The 14,009-nt window shown below is 51.5% G+C and overlaps 4 protein-coding genes across 4 annotated transcripts; 1 reads left to right on the top strand and 3 right to left on the bottom strand.

Annotated features, from left to right (window-relative positions):
- Positions 1–580, bottom strand: KD926_005333 (glycosyltransferase family 32 protein; the record flags this gene model as incomplete). Its single annotated transcript, XM_053095529.1, has 2 exons — positions 1–236; positions 302–580. Coding segments are annotated over 2 exons (435 nt in total), but the record flags the coding sequence as incomplete, so codon positions are not given.
- Positions 581–4,977: 4,397 nt separating this feature from the next.
- Positions 4,978–5,797, bottom strand: derA (putative ER-associated proteolytic system protein Der1; the record flags this gene model as incomplete). Its single annotated transcript, XM_053095528.1, has 2 exons — positions 4,978–5,538; positions 5,609–5,797. 2 exons carry the CDS (start codon positions 5,795–5,797, stop codon positions 4,978–4,980), a joined length of 750 nt encoding a protein of 249 aa, XP_052949814.1.
- A 722-nt stretch (positions 5,798–6,519) lies between these two features.
- KD926_005331 (histone H3 family protein) lies at positions 6,520–7,179 on the top strand (the record flags this gene model as incomplete). Its single annotated transcript, XM_053095527.1, has 2 exons — positions 6,520–6,712; positions 6,833–7,179. The coding sequence occupies 2 exons, from the start codon at positions 6,520–6,522 to the stop codon at positions 7,177–7,179; spliced, it is 540 nt and encodes a 179-aa protein (XP_052949813.1).
- A 1,242-nt stretch (positions 7,180–8,421) lies between these two features.
- Positions 8,422–13,168, bottom strand: KD926_005330 (uncharacterized protein; the record flags this gene model as incomplete). Its single annotated transcript, XM_053095526.1, has 7 exons — positions 8,422–9,263; positions 9,325–9,977; positions 10,029–10,144; positions 10,210–10,227; positions 10,306–10,416; positions 10,490–11,489; positions 11,889–13,168. 7 exons carry the CDS (start codon positions 13,166–13,168, stop codon positions 8,422–8,424), a joined length of 4,020 nt encoding a protein of 1,339 aa, XP_052949812.1.
- Between the last annotated feature and the right edge of the window lie 841 nt (positions 13,169–14,009).

The following is a 14,009-nucleotide window of genomic DNA, read 5'->3' as shown; positions in this document are numbered from 1 at the left end:
CCCCCCCCCCCCCCCCCCCCCCCCCCCCCCCCCCCCCCCCCCCCCCCCCCCCCCCCCCCCCCCCCCCCCCCCCAACGTACGTCGTCAAGATCGATGTAAGTTCCGCCATAATGCGCCAACACAAAGTAACGAATGGAATCCGCGCGCTGAATCGGGTATTTGTAGCCGTCGAAAGTATCGAGGAACCATGGGTATTCATGGGCGATGAATTCACGAGACTTCTCGTTCGTCCAGAGCTAGAAAGTAAGAGAAAAGAACGCGTTAGCCGAAGCAATTCTTGCAAGAGGGTTGGTCTACATACAATGTATTCGTAGTCCGGGTGCAGGTCGATGCAGCTTTGTTGGGCGTCCTTCCACACCTCGGGGATTGTCTCGTTCTTGTAGGTTTGGTGGATAATTTTGGGAATGACTTGCGGTCGCTGTTCGATCAGACTGGAATTCGGCGAGGGAAGCTCCGCGCGGTGGATTGCATCGGCCGAGGCATCTTCCACGAGCAAGGATAACAGGGTGAAGACGCTGCGGACTAGGAATGACAGGATAAGGAGGTTGACAACAAGGAAGATTAACACGCCTCTCCGCATTGTGAGAGGTATTGTCGAAAGTCGAATTCTGTTTCGATATGGCAATATAAAGAATTGGTAATGGTAGACCAATGTTGGATGTGAACACGAATTGGTGCAATTGAAGCTCGTTGATCTGGCGCAAGTGAGGCGCAACAGATGCGGTGGAACTGCGATTTCCGCTGAAGGACAACACGCGGAAAACGAAGCCTATTCACGAGTTCTCCAAGCACTGGAGATAGGTCTGGCGCGACAACGAAAAAGATGTCAAATGAGATGAGCTTCAGTAAGCAAGAGTCGCAGCCAATCTTGTGTCAATTGTCCGTTTTCCTTTTCTTCTGTCTTTCGGTTTTTTTTCCCCCTGGCTTTTGTTTCTGGGGTAATGAATCCGCACTGGAGCCCTAAGAAAGCAAGCGGGACTCGAGTAGGAAGCAGAACAAGGAAAGAACTGGCGTCAGAAGGTTCGGACCAAAGCAGCACGAGATGGCAATGGACAATAATTTAAGGAATGGACACAACCCTCAAGGATGAGAAAGAGAGGGCGGGGGATATGGGGCGATGAAGAGTCGAGGCGAATGATAATTAAAAGCGACAAGAGAGGAAAAATAGTAATAGCAATTGACGAAAAAGGAATGAAGAGGGTTAGGCGACGTTTTAATCGAAAGAAGAAAAAAAAAGAATTAATCAATGGTGAAAATAAATAAATAAAAAGAGGAGGCAAGAGGGAGCTATCGAGGCAAAGAGAGACCGGGGCCGCGAGAGAAAGAGACAGGTAGAAATTAAGAAGGAACGAACGACGCCTTAGCAACCAAGCAAAGGCATCAACCAAAAAAAAGAGCGGCGGAGATCAGTTGGGGGGGGGAAGGAAAGTAAAAGTTGAGTGAGTGAAAGAACAATAGGAGGTGTAAGAAAAAAAAACGGCGATTAAAAAAAAAAAAAAGAGTATGGAAAAAAGGAAGGAGAAAGGTAGGAGAAACGAAAAGCAGAAGGCGGCGAAGCGTCAACAACGGTCCATGGATTAGACGGGCGACCCGTCACAGGCCAAAGCGATGCAGACTAAAGACAAAGGGCCAAAGGGGAGGGGGAAAGCAGACGAAGGGGTGGGGAGACCGAGGCGCCGTCGTGGGTCCAGGTCAGGACATGTTTGGAGAAGGTTTAGAACGGAGCCAAGGCTAAGCCTCCGCCACTACGACAGCCAGTCACTGGGCCGCAGTAGTTTATTAGCCGAGTCCCCGCTAGCCCTCTTTGGGCGGAGTCGTCGCATTCCACAGCATCGAGTACCTAGGAGTAGTACCTACTACTCCTAGGTACAGGTACTACTCCTAGGTACAGTGGATGACACCAAGGTCAAGTGGTCTGGTCAGCTTACCTTCCGTCTGGAATACGGAGGGGATGATGCTCGACCTGGCGGTTGATAATTCCAGCCTCTCCCTGTGGCGCTTTCCATCTCCGCTGATCCAGGAAAGGATAAGCGTGATTGGCACTGATAGCGTGGGGCCAAGGTTAAAAAAAATCAAAAGGAAAAAAAATATAATAATAATAATGTTTAATAATAATTCACCAGCATCCACCATCCCCATCCCCCTTAAAAAGGTCCCGAGCTAAGATGAAAACAGATAAAAAGTGGCTACCGATCCATACCGTAGAAGGGAGATTACGCAGTTCGACTTCGACGTCCCCTCTGCCCTCGCGATCTCTACCAATTATGGACGTTTGGTACTCATCCACGGGCGTGGATACAAGATCCATGTTCTCATCGTGCACTCACGGCTCTGGTTTTGATGTTGCCTGATTTGAATTGCATCGGCCGAATCATCGCCTTGCCACTAACGATGTATGAGATGTACAGAGTACGGAGTATGTAGGAGTAGTCTGTACCTTCGGAGAGTATGAGTATGAGTAGGTATGTTTGTGGATAAAGATGATCGGTCGTTTCAATAATTGGAATTGTTGGGAAAAACTAGCTTAATCTTAATATCACCACCCCTGAGGAATCGACGAAGTAGTAAAGTACAGACTACCAGGTACTAAATACTACAAACTACTCCGTTGAGTAGTTTAGTATCTGCTAATTAAGAACGGGGGAGTTTTAGTCCCGACCCCAGGGCCGTTTTCAGGGTGACGCTCGACGGTTTATTGGACTGCTCGTATTTGGGGCCCGTACCAAGAAATCCTAGGGCGCTTTTCTTGAGCGTGTCGCCGTCGCTGGCACTGCTCGTAATCGTACATCTCATGGAAGTCCCCATACTTGGTTGAGACATGAAACGGACAAGGAGTCCCCTTCGAACTTTCTGGACCGCCTGTAATTTTACCGGTCGGGGATGTGCCTGTACGATTGTACGAGAGGTCCACGGGTGCGAGGTACAACTGGAAGTACAGTACAGTAGTACTTCTCCTCCAGGCGTATCAGTTAATAATAAAATGATCATAGTTAGCAGAAGAATCTATTTGTGTGGAGTTTTTGCAGTAACCCAACGGGGTAACTACAACGGGAGTCCTTCATTCATGCCAACCCTCCGATTTGCTCGGCACGCAGTTGATTGCCTCAGGCAGAAGAGCACCCAAGGCCGAAAGGTAGGTCTACACATCTACCACCCGGTATCTCCAACCTTGAATGGCACTGCATTTGCTACGGGCAATTCGAGTTGCAACCACGGGCACCAACCACGGGTGTGGGTAGCCAGAGCCAAGAGCCGCTAGCTTTTAAAGGTTGACCCTCAACTGTAAAGTTCAACCTGAACCGAGGGTGCAGGTTTTGTTTCTTTATCTGTTCCACGAGAGATCAGATCCCCGATGTCCGAGTGGGAGTGGGCCGTGGGGACAGCGTCAACGGGGCGTGTTCATGTCGGATGAAACCAAAATAACTGACGTTTCATGCATGTCTGGATGCCTTCTTACTCCGTACATTCTTTTTTCGGCCTCGCAAAAAGAAGACCAAAAGAGGAAGGCCAGGCACATGGCGACCCACCACGGAGGTCCAATCACCGAGTGCCGACGAGGGAGACCCACCCGGATGGCTGTGCAAGCTATGCAGCTTCCATGCAGTGCCATCTGCGTCGCGAGGCAGCAGAATAATGATAAGAGGTGGCCAGTGAGGACCGATCCACTCGTCTTCGTCTTCGCCTCGAGCGCTTTCTTCCAGCGAACCATTCTGTCGGTCTGAGTGCTCAGATGATAATACCACTAGCAGTGGCTGAACTCCCGTTGACGTCAAACTGCCGCGTGTGATCCCTTTGCACCAGCCATGCTCGTGGGTCCGTGGACTTCTGCTTACTCCGTATTGTACAGCTTACCATTGCCCATCCCCACAACTCAAGAGGATATTCTCGGTTCCCAGCCCAGACAGCGGTGATCCCTTTAGCCGAGATTGGGAATTATCAACCAACAAGAAGTGTCCAAACGCCACGCCACGTTGACCATCCCAGAGGTTCGGGCCACGCAGGATGATGTATGCCGTTGCAAGTGCTCACTATTCGAGCACGCGATTCGGGGAGAGATTAGCGGAGTGCAAGGCAATTAAAATCCCACGCCACCCTTTTCTCGATATATTGAGTGCAGTCTACACTACAGCGCCTACAGTTAGATCCAAGCCCAGTGGCGCCTAACTACGCGTCCCTGCGATCAACGATCGATCATCCGGATGTTGGGGGTGACGTCGCATCAACGGAGCCCTGGCAGTCCGACTCTCGCCGGGGTACTGAGAAGGCTGACTACCGACTGATCGTCATAGAAACAGGCATCATACTGTCGAAGGATGCGAACATTTGGCCTAGGCCGAAGAAAGAAATTCAGAGGGCTGAATCGATATCCACCCGTGCTTCGATACAATGAAACGATTGGTCTATTTGAATCATAAATAGAATTAAGGTAGAACGGGCTTTAGCGGTCGTGCGCTCGCTCGGTGGTCTTATGACATGTGCTGAAAGTAGAATTGGCCCGAAGATAATCCTTCCTTCTATGTTCTTCCTCTATTCGTCTATTGCAGCGCGCAATGGCTTTGGAGCCTAAGTCCTTCCAAATCTGAGCAACCCGGCTTCTTCCAACCGCTAATGAATCAGCGACCCTCCCCACAAGGAATCACAATCTTGTGGGCTGAGTCGAACCACGCTTTTCTTGTCTTTCACAATCCTTCCCCGTGGAAAGCAAGACCACGCAGTCAGGTCTAACCATGGAATATGTCAGACTTTCAATGTAGGCCGATCTTTGAGTCCACGTGCTTAGGACGCTAGATCGCATATGCCTGTTCTGTTCTGTTCCAAATCCGAGAACCTCTGGTTGATGTGCATGTGTTGTGAGAAAAAGAAATAAGGGGGGTTCCTTAAGTCGTGTGCGCGGAGTTACGCTTCCGACATGACTGACTGACACGAGGTAGATAGATGTAAGGGGGCGGAGTAAGGTTGATGCAGGGGAAATAAAATTCATCGAACTTCCGGGGCCGCCGCAGCCGCCAGATCACGGTTGAAGTTCGCCGTGTCGGTTCCTCGCGCATCACCGGCGCCCGCCCTGGAGTCAAAAAAGCGCATCCACCACCCGGGGGGATCGAGGGGACGATGACCGCCGTGGAGGGAGGGGTAGACGTCATTGAAGAAGTACCAGACATGGCCGACAACCACCCCGCAGATCTCGTCCTTGGGCACAATGCCGTGGACGACCAGGCTAAATGCCATCAATACCCAGGGGAGATACGGGGCGGTGAAGACCAGCATGCCCAAGAAGCTAAGACGAGTATCGGGGTTCCGACGACTCCATATATAGACCAGGCTCGAGGACAGCGCGGTACCGAGGAACGGGAGGGACAAGAACGGCGACAGCAGGAGCAACGAGGTCATGGCGTAGAAGAGCAACCACGAGAAGTGGGCCGGAGAGCGACCGGACGTCTCCTCCAGCAGGCGCGAATACCGCTGCAGGAAGAAGACGTGGAAGAGTAAGTCCAGATTCAGCGGGCCGAAGTATAGAAAGGTGGTGAGTAGTCGCCAATACTGTCGGATGATTAGCTTTGTCCTGCCTTCCTTCTGTCCCGTCATTCACGGAAGCTTAAGTGAGACATACCTGAGATTTGACGTAGACGGCGCGAAAGCTGTAGAACAGCTGGAAAGGAGTCAGGATATGGCACTGCACCAAGACAGACGTAGCCACTGTCGCCACGGTCCACCATCGAGTCACGGGAGGCATCTCGTAGAACCATTGCTCCAGGGGGAGTTGCCCGGCCTGCCCCCCATTACCCCAGATGGCGGCCATTCCGTCGGTATCTAAGAGATGTAGATAGGAGCTGCGACCCGCCAAACAGACGACGATCAATAGAACCGCTCAAGCAGACGAATGAAGCGGGTGCGGTCGGGTGCGGAGTGGGTAAGCGGATGCGAAACTGGCGTGGGGGGGCGAGACAGACGGTGACTGCGACTTGTTTATATGTCTATCAGCATCCGGAATCTCGAGGCACAAGGGACAAACAAGCCGGAGAAGGAGATGAAGGTGGCCTTTTCCACTTTGGGCCCGACCCCATGTCATGTCCGTCTCACGTGCCCTGACGCGCGCTTCGGCGGAGACACGCGCCACGCGCCACGCGCCCGCCCTCGATATCGCATTGCCCGTCCCAGCCATCTCCAATATCTTTCCCCCCCCTCTCCCCCCTCCCTCCGCTCTCCCCTGGTGGCTCCCTCCAGAGAAGTTTTCGTCTGTATACTGACGGCGCATCGCTAACGGCCCTACCAACTGGAATTGGACGGTCAATTAAATCGCAAAAAAGAAGCATTGTCGATCCGAAGCTCCTTTCTCCACTACTAGCCGGAAATAAACAACAGACTCTTCATCCACCCTCGTTACGTGACAGAGACCCAGACCTAATCTCAAAAAAACCAACTTCGACCCGAGTGAAACCGCCTCTCCGCCTCACTGGTACCGCGATACCAGCTCCCTTTCCATCCAATTGATATCCCACCTCACCCGAACAACCCGTCGCCATGCCCCCCAAGACAGGACGCGGTCGCAAGATAACTTCGGCCACCCGAACACAAGCTAGCTCCAGTCGCGTGGAAAAGGGGAGCCCAGCTGCAGGCCCCTCCGAAGCAGCCGCATCGCCAGTGACCCGAGGCGGGCCCAAATCGAGAGGAGGCAAGCGACAGGCGGCGTCCTCTCGGAAGTCCGATGTCCAACGTGCGTGCTCCCATCCACGCAACTTCCAATTGCGCACTTCCAATATCTCGCGTTCCCCTCAACCAGCATCTTGTATCGGTCCTCAGGAAGTAAATAAGTAACTAACGCATCACCAACCAGCCGGTGACCCCACCCCACATGGCCGCGTCCGTCGCTACAGACCCGGAACGGTCGCCCTGAAGGAAATCCGCAAGTACCAACGCAGCTTCGACCTCCTGATCCAGAAGCTCCCGTTCGCCCGACTAGTGCGTGAGGTCGCACAGGAGGTGCTCCCCGCCGATGTGGGCTCCGAGTTGCGCTGGCAGTCGCATGCCATCCAAGCCGTCCAGGAGGCTGCAGAGGCTTTCATGGTGCATCTTTTCGAAGACACGAACCTATGCGCTATACATGCGAAGCGCGTCACGATCATGCAGAAGGATATTCAACTCGCGAGGAGAATCCGTGGTGTTTGGGGTGGTTTGGGTTAATTCTGCTTTTTCTTGAAACTGACCATGATTATGAAATATGGGAAGTGGACCACGCTGAGAAAGAGAAACGAATAAAGAAAGAAAATAATAAGCAAAAACCACACAACGAACCGAAAAAGGAGGACCACCAGCTATGAAACGCAAAGACATGGGAAAGACTCCCTTTCACAAGAACCCGTTGAAAGTCTCATAACATACTATAATTCCATCAGTTCACTCTGAAACCCCGACTCACTCATACCTGACCCAGGGAGATCTTTGAATCATATGGCTTGTTGATTTGGTGTAATAGGGGTATTGGCGTATTTAGGGAAAGGACGGGGTTCAATTCGATTCAGTTCACAGCAGGAGATATCTGGTTCGAATCTGCTTTTTTTTTTTTTTTTCATTTTCATTGCTCTTGTCTGTTCATATCTCTGTCTGTCTTTCTACTTGCCTGATTGATTGATTGATTGATTGATTTGTTTCCTTTCGTTCGGTTTCTCCCGATGCCATGGCTCGGGGATGGTTAATCTTCTATTTTTGCGTTTTTGTAAGATCAGTCTGATTAGTTATGTGCGCCCTGCTGCTACTATACAGTATACAATGAATGGGAATCGGTCTATTTCAGATGGTGCACAAATGGGTATTGTTTTTCCCGTGGACCGTTTTGGTTTATTGTAAAAAATTGAGTTCTCGAGCTCAACCCACAAGCTATGCATACCTATGCGCAATGGAATATACAGAACATGGGGCAGGGTTTCCATCCAAAGGATTTGTAATTGAAAAACAGACCTACATCCATCGACAAATCAGAGCAAAATACTTATACTAATAGAGACTGCATATCTATTTGTTTATTCCATCCTCAGAACAAATCCTTTACACTAGATACGTGAATCACCTCAGCTACCACTATAATCACAAATATAAATGAAGGATCCGAAAAAGCAGTCTAAAAAGAACCTCCCATTACACCCTTTCCCGAGCCCATTTTCACATGTCATGTAAATATCAATTGCGCCACCCTACACCGTAGACACTAAGATGGTATCATGAACTGAAGCCCTATAGACACACACCAGTACAGGGAAAAGAAAAAGAAAAGAAGAAAAGGGGGAAAGGAGAAGCCAGAAAAAAATCAAAAGGAAGATAGAGCCGATAGAGAGAGCAAAGAAAAAAAAAAAAAAAAAAAAAAAGAAAAGAAAAACAAGAACGAAAAGGCCACGAACCCCATTCATCTATCCCCTCCTTCCACTCAAATCAAGTGGATCTTTTCAAGGCCGACGGTAATCCCATCATCACGCGATGGCCTTCTTCACGGACTCCCTTTGCTTCCTCGTTCTTGCCTTGTCGTTCGAGGGTCTCGGCTAGCATTTCGTCGGTGACGCTGACCCAGAGTCGGTCGTTGGCTTTCTTTGCCATGGCGCGACCAGCACGGGCGCTCTTCTCGGCCTGCTCGCCGACCACACCGCGGAAGTACTTCCAGCTCATGAAGGTGAGCGTCATGCAGGTGATCTGGCTGTTGCTGATAGCCGTGGCGGATTGCAGGGCCTGTTGCAGGAACTGTTTCGTCTGAATGGTAGAGTCGGTTTGAACGGTTGCGCAGACGAGATAGTAAGCGGCTTGGATGTACTTGTTGGGGCTGCCCTTGCAGAATGACTCCACAGTGGACAGGATGGTCGGGAGTTGGAAGTGAGAGGGGTGGGTGGGCTCGCGAATGATAAGAACGGTGTTGAGAGAGGCGAGGATGGCAATGTCGCGACAAGGGTCGTTGCGTGCGGCCTTGCTTGGGAACGATGCAAGGGAGAGGGACGGTGACTGGAAGGATCCAAGAGCGGTCTGCAAATCCCCAGTGGCTTGGGCGATCGTGCCGCCCGCGTACTCTATCAAGCATTGGATTGTGTTGGGAAGACCCTCGCCCAGCTTGTGTGCTTCTTGCCGTAGCTCGTTCAGCGTCTTGCTCGCTAGGTCCCAGTCCGTACGACTACACGCGAGGAATACCTGCTGGAGAAGCAGGTTGCAATACAAGGTTCGGCGCCATTCAACGCGTCTATTGGCGTTGACCATTGACTCGGTGATATCCTGTGGCGATTTGAAACTCCCTATAGATGATGCTCAGTATCTCGTCCAGTCAGACTATGTCGGGCGAAAGATAAAACCAACCTTGAATCATGCGTATTCCTTCTTGGAGGAACTTTTCGGCTTTGCGACCATCGTATGAGTTCTTGCAGCTCAGAGTCACAGAACTGAGGAAATAGCAAAGCGCGTAGAGGTCATGCTGTGGGAGCCAGTTAAAGCTCAAAAGTAGCGTGCCGTTTTGAACCTGAAGAATATCGCCCGTGTCGATAGAAGAGGGGCCCGCCGATTTGCCGTTCAAGGGAATAGAAAATGACCCGTCAGCCCGCCAGTTGGGATCGTTTAACCTCTCATCCATCATGTCTTGCAGGATCTTCAGCTTATGAGAGGATTGGTTGATATCATATTCGAGAAGGCTGCAGCAAATGTCGACCATTTGCACCAGTGTCGTCAATTGTGGTATTTGGCGCAGCTCGTCGTTGAGTTGATGGCTTCGTGCTATGGCCACGGCACGTTGCGCCTGCTCGATGGAGTCGAAACTGGTCCCCTGTTGCAAGTGGGCCAAGGCCTCGATTACGGCTGCCATCGAGGAAACAGCTTTGTCGCCATTGCGATTGGCCATGTTGGCAATCTTATGGAGATGCTGCATTGCCGAGACCGAATCTTGATGGGAAAGAGAAGACAACGAGAGAGACACTCGGAGAAAGCGGAACGCGTACTCCCAGGCAGAATGGCGATACCTTGATCGGTCAGTATACAGTCCAGTCCACAAAAGCTGGGATGCAACTTACGCTTCTACGTCCTGAATCATCCCATCCACGGCTTTAAAGGAAGCTTTCGGGTTGGTCTTGTGCAGCATCCGTGCCAAAAGATGCTGCATACTATACTTGAGGTCTAACATGCGATTCTACATCTCTGTAAGTTTGCTTGAAGTCTAGAATGCGTCAACAGTAAATGCGAAGCGTGACTCACCCGTTCACATAAATCAATCTATCCATGAGCAAAAACATCAGTCAGTAATCTGGTTCAAGAGAAGAAGGGCAAGAAGGTTAGACCAGTTGAACGTACCCCTTTACTCAAAGCGGTCTCTGCCTCAAGGTCGTTTTCCGTCTCTTCAAACAGTATTCGTGAGTACCGAAGTCGAACGAGGGCTTCGACGCGCGGCTGCAACCTCCAATTCTTTTACGATGACCAGGAAAGGTTAGCCGGTGACATGCCATACAAGTCCGAACCTGCAAGAGAGCCAACGAACCTTGAGCACAGCCTCCAGACAAGCGAGACCGGAGGCAACTAATTTATAATATTCATCCACCTCCATCTCACGTCTCATCAATGCGACCGTTGTCCCGTGACCGTGGGCTGCGTTGAGATATTCGTCGGCCATGGCCAGCAACAATACCTGGTAATCTATGGCCGACTTCGCCGGCTTCTGTGCAGGTTGCGAGGCCGCAGGGCGTGACATTTGTTTCTTCGGGGCCGGCTTTTGCTGCATCTTTTGTTGCACGTCCGGCGAGGGAGCCGGAATCAACACCTGAGGAATGGGTTTTGGCGACGGCGCTGGGGGAGTTGCGGCAATAGGGTTAGGTCGGGCTGCTGTCGGGGGGTTGGACGGAGGCTGAGTGGCATTTCCAAACGGTTTACTGGCCTGGCTCTCATTGGGAGCAGCACTAGGAGCGGTTTGGTACGTTGATTGGGGTGTAGCAGCGGCGGAGAGTGCTGGTGAATGGGTGGTTGGTTGGGGTGCAACGGCAGCAGTCGAAAGCGCGGGGGAATGGGTGCTACTGGGAGCGGAAACTGCCGGTTGACCTCCATACTGAGAGGGTGTGCGTGAAGAGAATGAGGATGAGATTGGCGGAAGAGGCTGCTGGAAGATATCGGACGGATTCACATATTGCGGTGGCTGTGACGGCGTTTGTTGCGGTTGCTGCTGCTGCTGCTGCGGAGGCGGTGGTTGCGGCGGCGGTTGGGGTTGAGAGGGAGGCTGTTGGGACTGTTGACCGTATGACTGCGCATAAGGCGAGTATGTCGGGATCATAACCTGGGGATAGACCATAGGCTTGCCATAGGCGTATGGCGACGGTGTTGAGGGGGCATTGTTATACAGTAGCTGCTGCGGTTGAATGGTCTGCTGGTGCGGCGGGAGATTGGGGGGCTGCTGCAGGTACTGCGAGGGATACTGGCCGTTATGTGCTGAATAGTTCATCGCCCCAGGATGCAGATGATGCCCATGAGCCTCTTGCACTCTGCGAGTCCTGGGAATAGAAGAAAAGCACTGGCGTTAGACACGACGAGGTGAATTGTTGCGCTTCGACCATCTGATCATCGCCCTTTTCCGCTTCCGTGTCGGATCGGAGAAACCAGCGGGCGGTCAGTGGATGAGTCAGCGTTGCGTAACTATTCATGCATTATCTATACGGAGCACTACGGAGCATATGCATATAAGACGTGAAGAATGGATGAACAGATATCCTGATGATCACACAACATTACAGTACAGATCCGCCAGAGCCAAATTACCCCCTGTATCAGTCCTATCTCGCAAAACGCAACCCCTCTACCGGAAACGCCGAGCTGAGCCTGTCGCTTAAAGCCATAGTTTATACTTCCATTAGAGTCATCAGTGGTGTCAAATCATATTGATCGAAGCATACAGCTGATTCATCGACTGGTCTTGAATGCCGCCATTGAGGAGATTCATGTCCAGGTTTGGGGCATTGATGTGGGGTGGGTGCTCGCGGACAGTCCACGGACAGAGTTCACTGCAGTTATCCACATCGATCAGGTTCTCCGCAGGATGAATCCGTTGTGCCGCCCACGTCTGATCGGGGATGGAAGATGCGCCCCCGAGACATCGTTCGGTCCAGAAATAGTATGTAGCTTGCTCAGACCCCTGATCGATCCGTAGCGGTTGTTTGCGAGGGCATTTTAGGGTGGAATTGCAGGTGTTGCAGACAGAGATTCGTTTGCATGAGGTACAGAAGCTGTCGTACTGGCGACAAATAGTGGTCTGGCAGACGCTGGACAGCCACAAGTCGACGGATCGATGGGCGCATCCAAACCGCGGCGTCATGTATTCTTCTTTGCCAAGCTGCCCGGACCCCGTAGATAAATGATATTCGGTTTTAATCATGAGTTGATCCGCCTCGCCCAGCTCGGGGAATATGTCGACTTTCAACTGCGTCGTGCCGTAATTCTCAGTGCAAGAGTGCCAGCAGAAGCGCTGTTGGACCCCGGTTCCGAACTGGGCTTCTAAGATTGCCACCGAATTCCGGCGCATTTTGAGCAGATTGATTAGGTCTAACTTGTCGGCGAAAGTCAGCTTCTTGCATGGGCACAGGTCGACGATGCCGCCAAGAGAGCCTAGGTTGCAAGCTCTCTCCTCGGGCTTTCTCTTCAGCTCTCTCGACGGAAACGAGCTCCGCGGATGAAGCTTCAGACATTTGGAACAGGCGCGCCATTTGCTGGTTTCGAGCAGGTTGACGAACTGCCAACGCGGTGTCACAAAGTTATGTCCATTTCGGTAGTGGTGGAACAACGGCGCGAAGTCTCGGTTGAAGTGGAGGGATTTTGAATCTAGAATGGTAGCGGATATGGCATACATGCGTTTACATGTGAGGGCCAGGCAAGCCTCAGGCAAGACTGGTAGGTGCGAAATGATTTCTAGAAGCAGCTCGGTGGGCAATTCAAGAAGATGGCATCGTCTGGAGGATTTGACTTCTGCACTCTGCTCCTCGTCCTGATTCCGTGTCCAACGGTTCATTTTGGAAATGATCTTGAGCTTCTCTCCGGCACGACGCAACCCATAGGCCATGTCGATTGCGAGGTTGGAGGATTGACCGCGAAAGGAACCGGAGAATGCCTTTTCCAGTTGCTTCCAGCGTCTCGAAGCTTTCGAATTGTAGTCTGTTAGGTGATATTGGCAAAGACTCATGAGTGAAATGAAAACCAGCTTGCTGCCTGCTGGCTCTGGGGATTCATGGTGTATACAAATACTATGGACGGGCAGACCGCGTGACAAAGGTGCATCATCGAGAGAAGAGAGCAAACCCAAGGGTTAAAAAAGGAGGGCCATGGCAGGTTCAAGTAGTAGTTCCTGGCATACGGGCAGAGTCTTGCACGCAAACGGAGCACGCGCCAGGGTCACAGTGAGGTCGATGTTATCAGCATTACCAGCATTACCTGACGTCGCAGCGGTCTCTCTTCGCTTTTAAGTTTGGGACTATGACCTGAATACCGCATCCATACGATGCACGCCTAATAAGTCTCCTGGTTGATCTTCAGAAAGGGGGTTTTTCATCCATCACGTCTTTCCTCGTCTGGACGAATTCATCGTGCAGTGTCCTTCCGCATTCGGAGAACAAGGTGCCGCATCAGGCGGCGGGTCAGCAAACGGCGGGCGCTCGATCCACGGAAATGATCCATGGCTGCTGATGGCTGGACCGTAAGGGAGGGTGGACAACCGGACATGTCCACTGGACACCTTGGAGGGACGTGAGCGCCATCAAGTGACTCAAATGACTCGTCCTTGGACCGGCATCCCATGACTTGCCGAGGTGCGCTGCCTGAGGCTGCCATTTTAACTAGTTAGTTAACGTAATCAACTACCGAGCCGCGCCTACCACCGAGCCGCGCCCCTTCGATAAAACTTCCTACTTTTTTTATTACTCTTCATTCAACGCGTCATTTCTCTCTCCTATACTAAAATATGCCTCTTTCTCAAGAATCTCGTATTCAGATGGCTAATTCTGCATTTAAAAATGGTCAAATTAAAT

Source organism: Aspergillus affinis (assembly GCF_023601865.1).
Source record: "Aspergillus affinis strain CMG 70 chromosome Unknown NODE_263_length_14009_cov_80_369724, whole genome shotgun sequence".
NCBI classification, from domain to species: Eukaryota; Fungi; Ascomycota; class Eurotiomycetes; order Eurotiales; family Aspergillaceae; genus Aspergillus; species Aspergillus affinis.
The sequence above is the reverse complement of the archived record's forward strand: the minus strand, read 5'-3'. Positions and strand labels throughout refer to the sequence as shown.